The following is a 6,612-nucleotide window of genomic DNA, read 5'->3' as shown; positions in this document are numbered from 1 at the left end:
TGCGAGACTTCGTCTCAAAAAAAAAAGATTTTAAACTTACTTGAAGAGTTTTTGAGATACAATTTGGAGTTGCCAGTTACTTTAACACTATTTATATGGAATATTCTATTTTACTATGCAGACTTAAATTCGCCCCTAAATTCACAAAGTTATAAAAAAGTTAGAAAAATAGTGAAAAGTGCTCCTGTTGACTCTGGCTAGGATTCCTTAGTGGGTGGCGCTCTACCCTGAGGGCTTCATTACCTGTCCTGCCACATGATCCAGGCACATTCTTTCTTGAACCATTGGAGAGGAAGTTGCAGATAGGATGTACCCCCAACTGCCTGAGTATTTCTTAGCAGGTGTATTCTTTTGTGCAAGTGTAAGTCAGAAGGTTAATGTTGATGAAATACTAATCTGCCGGCCTAATTGTTCCAATAATGTCCTTTGTGGCAAAGTTTTTCCTCGAGCTTTAATCCAACATCATGGGTTGCATTTGTTTATTTTTAATTATTTTCGCTTTCTTTTTCTGCTTTCCTTACCCTTCTCACTGTGCATGTTGGTTGCATTTAGTTATCACATTGACACCCTTTTAACTTGGAATAATTCCTTCATCTTTCTTTGTGTTTGCTGACTTTGTCTTTTTTGAATTGTTCAGCAAGTTATTTTGTAGAATATCCTCAGTGTTTTGTTTTTTTGGTGTCTCGTGATTAGATTCAGATTATGAAGTTGTACATTTTTGTCAGGAATATTGCAGAAGAAATGGGGCCTTCGCCTGCACCTTACCAGGAGGCACACAGCAGCTCTGATCCCTTGGTTAAGGTGATTAAGGCGATGACCACTGTACTTAGTTTCTCCACTGTGAAGTTGCTTTCTATTTCCTTGTGGGGAGACAGTTTTAGACTATGTAAGTGTCCTATTTCTCATCACACTTAGAGCTGTTAGTGTTAGCATTTGATGATGATTCTTGCCTGAATCAATTATTTGCATAATGCTTACAAATTGTCATTTCTTCCATATGCATTAGTTGGTGTTCTTCCAAAAGCCTTTCGTTTGCCTCTGTTTATTTACTTATTTATTATCACTGTGGACTCTTAGATTCTTATGCGGTTGATTTTGATACTGATCTCATAGCTACATAATTTTGCTAAACTTTAAAAAAAATGTATGCAGTTTATCTTTTATAGCAGCTTTAAATTTATAGAAAATTTGAGTGGAAGATGCAGTGTTCCCATAAAGCCACTAACTCCTCACACCTTCCACCAAGTTTCCCCTAATACTAACATCTTGCATTAAAGTGGTGCATTTGTTACAGTTGATGAGTCAACATTCATAAATTAATATTGTCCAGAGTCCATTGTTTACATTCAAGTTCCTCTTCATGTTGTTCATTCTGTGGTTTCACAGATGTGTGATGCATGTGCCCACCACTGCAGTGTCACACAGGATTTCACTGCCCCAGGGTCCTCTGCGCTGTCCCCGCCTCCGGAACCCCCACAGGATTTCACTGAAATTCACTACCCCAGAGTCCTCTGCACTGTCCCCACCTCCGAACCCCCACAGGATTTCGCTGCCCCAGAGTCCTCTGCACTGTCCCCACCTCCGAACCCCCACAGGATTTCGCTGCCCCAGAGTCCTCTGCGCTGTCCCCACCTCCAAACCCCCACAGGATTTCACTGCCCCAGAGTCCTCTGCGCTGTCCCCACCTCCGGAACCCCTTAGTAGTAAACACTGATCTTTTTACTGTCTCCATAGTTTTGCCTTTTCAGACTGACCTCTTTCACTTGGTAATAAGCATTTAAGGTTCCTGAGTCTCTTTCCATGGCTCGATAGCACATTTCTTTTTAGTGCTGAATAATATCCCATTGTCTGAATGTACCACAGTGTATCCATTCACCTACTAAGGTGAATGTCTTGCTTGCTTCCAAGTTTTGGCAACTGTGAATAAAGTTGCTATCAATGTTGGCATGCACACAAGTTTTCAGCCCATCTGGGTAAATGCCAAGGAGCGTGATTGCCGGATCCTGTGGTAAGAGCGTGTTTAGTTCTGTAAGAAGCTGCCAAACTGTATTCTAAAGTGGCTGCACCATTTGCGTTTCCACCAGCAATGATGAGCGTTCCTGTCGCTCCACATCCTCACCAGCATTTGCTGTTGTGTTTTGGGTTTGAGCCTTTCTAAGAGGTGTGTAGTGGTATCTCCTTGTTTTAATTTGCAGTTCCCTAGTGACATTATGTTAAAATCTTGTCATATAGTTATTTGCCATCTGTATACCTTTTTCAATGACGTGTCCGTTAAAGTCTTTGGCTCATTTTTAAATTGGGTTTTCTTATCATTAAGTTTTAGTTCTTTGTATATTTTGGCTGCCAGTCCTTTATCAGATATGTCTTTCGCAAGTATTTTCTGCTTGTGTCTTGTCTTTTCATTCCATTAGTAGTATCTTTTGCAGAGCCAGTTTTCATTTTAATGAAGTCCAGCTTATCAGTGTTCTCTTTCATGTATCATGTTTTTGGTGTTATATCTAAAGTTACTGCCAAGCCCAAGGGTACCTAGATTTTTTTCCTGTGTTATATTCTAGGAGTTTTTAAGTTTTGCATTTTACGTCTAGGTCCATGATTCATTTTGAGTTAACTTGTGAAGGGTTTATGGTTCGTGTCTAGATTTTTGTTTTTGCATGTGGATGTCCAGTTGTTTTGGCACCGTCTGTCAAGAAGACTATTTTTGTACCGTTTTGTTGCCTTTGTGTCTTTGTAAAAAATCAGTTAACTGCATTTGCATGGATCTGTTTCTGAGCTCTCCGTTCTGTTCCATTGATCTGTTTATTCTTCTCAGCAATCCCGCACTGTCTTGGTTCCTGTAGCTCGGGAGTAGGCCTTGACATCGGTCACTGTCAGTGTTCTCACGTTAGTGTTCTCTTTCAATCGTGTTTTGGCTATTCTGGGTTTTTTTCCCTCTCCGTACACATTTTAGAATCTGTTTGTCAGGCCAGGCGCGGTGGCTCAAGCCTGTAATCCCAGCACTTTGGGAGGCCGAGACGGGCGGATCACGAGGTCAGGAGATCGAGACCATCCTGGCTAACACGGTGAAACCCCGTCTCTACTAAAAAATACAAAAAACTAGCCGGGCGAGGTGGCTGGCGCCTGTAGTCCCAGCTACTCGGGAGGCTGAGGCAGGAGAATGGTGTAAACCTGGGAGGCGGAGCTTGCAGTGAGCTGAGATCCGGCCACTGCACTCCAGCCTGGGCGATAGAGCGAGACTCCGCCTCAAAAAAAAAAAAAAAAAAAAAGAATCTGTTTGTCGATAGTTTACAAAATAACTTGCTGAGACTTTGGTTGGGATTACACTGAATCTGTAGCTCAAGTTGGGAAGATCTTTTATTTCTTGCATCAGAATTTTGTAGTTTTCATCATATATAGATCTCATACATATTTTGTTGTTTATACCTAAGGGTTTCATTTTTTTGGTGCTCATGTAAATGACATTGTGTTTTAAATGTCAAAATCTAATTGTTCATTGCTGGTAGGAAAACAATTGACTCTTCTTTTTGTTTTTTGAGAGATGCGTTCTCACTGTCTTGCCCAGGCGGGAGTGCAGTGGTGCCATCGTAGCTCACTGCAGCCTCAAACTCCTGCGCTTGAGGAATCCCCGTCTCAGCCTGCTGGGTAGCTGGGACCACAGGCATGTGCTACCACGCTCAGCTACGTTTTAAACTTTTTTGTAGAGATGTGGTCTTGCTCTGTTGCCCAGACCTGTCTCAGACTCCCCTGTCTGCTTTGAGATGATTATGTATTTGTGTCCTTTGTTAATTTGTAGAGGATTATTATGGATTTCTCTTCAGACACCTTTGTATTTCTGAGATAGACCTCAGTATTGATCTGTATTTAAAACAGTATTCAGTTTCTCAGCTTTGTTTTTGTTTTTGGTTTTGGTTTTTTTTTTTTTGAGGTGGAGTCTCGCTCTGTCGCCCGGACTGGAGTGCAGTGGCCGGATCTCAGCTCACTGCAAGCTCCGGGGTTCCCGCCATTCTCCTGCCTCAGCCTCCCGAGTAGCTGGGACTACAGGCGCCCATCACCTCGCCCGGCTAGTTTTTTGTATTTTTAGTAGAGACGGGGTTTCACCGTGTTAGCCAGGATGGTCTCGATCTCCTGACCTCGTGATCCGCCCGTCTCGGCCTCCCAAAGTGCTGGGATTACAGGCTTGAGCCACCGCGCCCGGCCTGTTTTTGTTTTTGATGGAGGTTACTTCTAGTTCATGAACACATACTTTTGTTTCTCCCGAGTAAATGCCTGGGGATGGGATGGCTGGGTCATGTGGCAGTGTATCTTTTTTGTTCTTTTTCTTTTTTTTTTGAGATGGAGTCTCGCTCTGTTGCCAGGCTGGAGTGCAGGGGCACAGTCTTGGCTCACTGCAAGTTCCGCCTCCCAGGTTCACGCCATTCTCCTGTCTTAGCCTCCCGAGTAGCTGGGACCACAGGCGCTGCCACCACGCCCAGCTAATTTTCTGTATTTTTAGTAGAGATGGGGTTTCACCATGTTAGCCAGGATGGTCTCGATCTTCTGACCTCATGATCTGCCCGCCTCGGCCTCCCAAAGTGCTGGGATTACAGGCGTGAGCCACCGCGCCCGGCTGCAGTTTCTCAGTTTTAATTTAGAGTTCTGTGTCTGTGTTCATGTGTGAGCCTGAAATTTTCCCTTTACCATATCTTATTTCTCTGGGTTCCTAGAATGAACTAGAGAGTGTTCCTCCTATGTCTATTCTCTGACAGAGTTTGTGTGAGATTAGAATGAGTGTATCTGATAATTTAGTAGCATTCATTTATAAAATTCCTAGGCCTAGAGTTTTTTTCTGGGAAAAGTTTACATTTTGACTCATTATTTTAGTAGTTTTAGGACTGTTTAGGTTCTCTATTTCTTGATTGAGGCAGTTTTGGTAAGTTAATTTTTCTAATTTGTAGATTTTTGTCTAAGTTTGCAAATGTAATACATAAAATTTGCTTCTCATTTCTCACCGTATCTGTACTTCTATCCTTTTATCGCTAATATTACTAATTTGTACTTTGACTGTTTGTATTCGTTACCTGTTTCCAAGTAACAATATTAGTACAAACCTAGTGGCTTAGAACAGCACACGTTGATTACTTCACCATTTCTGTTGGTCAGAAGTCCAGGCGCGGCCTCGCGGGTCGTCCTCTGCCTCAGGGTCTCTCCGGGCTTCAGTCAGGGTGTTAGGCAGGACTGGGGTCTCTCCTGAGTTTCCAGTGAGGACAGATCTGCCTCTGAGCACACAGGGTCCTCGGCACGATCCCATTCCTCAGCTGGAAGCTGCCGACGGCCGTTTGCTGCAGGGACCTCTCTGGATGGCATCTTCCCAAAAGCAAGAAGGGAGAGTTGGTGGAGGGAGTCTGCTAGCACCATGTGCAGTAACACAGACCTCGGTCCCAGGACCGACACCCGTCAACCCTGCCGAGATCTGCTGGTTAAAGACAAGTCTCAGTCCCACAGGGTGACACTGGAGTAGACACTGCACTCCGGCCTTTTCAGAGAACCGGCTATTTTTTGGAAATATCAGTTAGATTTAGGATAGGTCTTCTTTGTCTTCTAAATCTATTGTTTTCTCTCTAATTGATTTTTCCCTGTTTTTATTTAGTTCACTTTGTTGGGTTTGCTCCAGCCTGGGTCACTGGATCTCAGTGATGCTGCTCCTGTTTGCAGGGGAGGCACCTGCAGGGGCCTCCCGAGGCCTTGCTTTCCCCTCACGTCCCTTTCTCGGACTCTGCCGATCTGCTTCCCACTCTGGTGTCCTGTAGTTGCTTCTTTTTAAAACCCTCATTGGTCTGTGTAAACTGTTTATTTTTATGTGGTTTTTAAGGGAGACCATGCTCATTCTTTTGAGACCCTGGAATGGGTGGAATTGGGATAGGTAAACTGCTGTTTTACCGGAATGTTCACTGGACCAATCTCATGTGTTCCAGGGAGACCCTCACGCAGGGCTTAGAGTTCTGTCGGCGGCAGCAGAGGGCCGATGGCTCCTGGGAAGGGTGAGTGAGCCTCCGCCCGTGAGTGCGGACATGCATGGCATCTAGAGGTTTCTGCTCTCAAACGCTGCATTCATAAATGTTGGGTTGTATGTTGGTGCTGCACCAGAAGTTTCTGGAAGTGAGCTGCCAGCCTGTGACTTCTGGGGGACCTCGTTCCTTTGTGGCATGCCTGGCCTTTGCCCTGGTGAAAGTTGCTCAGTACGTTGCTGGGCACAGCCAGGCTGCTGGGAGCACACTGTGGGCTGAGCGTGGCTATTCCCCTCCACTCCTTCTGCTTGCTCTTAGATGTCTGTCTGGCTGGTGGGTCCCGCAGACAGAGGGGCTGTCTTCCATGGCCTTAATGCCTGAGGCACTGGAGTTGGTGGGCTGGCTGGGGCACGTGTCATTGTTGCAGGATGCCTGTTGTTTCACACACCGGCTGTGAACAGGACGGAAGGGCTGAGGCTCCCCGTTTCCCTCTAGCTCCTGGGGGGTTTGCTTCACCTACGGCACCTGGTTTGGCCTGGAGGCCTTCGCCTGCATGGGGCAGACCTACCGAGATGGGTGAGTGAGTGCCTGTCCTCTGGTGGGCGGGGGTTCTCAACCCAACGCTCTGTCA

General features: G+C 45.2%; 1 protein-coding gene across 3 annotated transcripts in view; it reads left to right on the top strand.

Moving 5' to 3' along the window:
- LSS (lanosterol synthase (2,3-oxidosqualene-lanosterol cyclase)) overlaps window positions 1–6,612 on the top strand; it is a 35,125-nt gene that overhangs the window by 24,428 nt on the left and 4,085 nt on the right. For all 3 annotated transcript variants that reach the window (XM_011954202.1, XM_011954199.1, XM_011954201.1), the window contains exons 17-18: window positions 5,949–6,014; window positions 6,477–6,557. In XM_011954202.1, the coding sequence (XP_011809592.1) occupies window positions 5,949–6,014; window positions 6,477–6,557 (147 nt within the window). The remainder of the gene's footprint in view (window positions 1–5,948; window positions 6,015–6,476; window positions 6,558–6,612) is intronic.

The sequence above is a fragment of the Colobus angolensis genome, unplaced genomic scaffold, assembly GCF_000951035.1.
Source record: "Colobus angolensis palliatus isolate OR3802 unplaced genomic scaffold, Cang.pa_1.0 Scaffold38, whole genome shotgun sequence".
NCBI lineage: Eukaryota > Metazoa > Chordata > Mammalia > Primates > Cercopithecidae > Colobus > Colobus angolensis.
The sequence above is the reverse complement of the archived record's forward strand: the minus strand, read 5'-3'. Positions and strand labels throughout refer to the sequence as shown.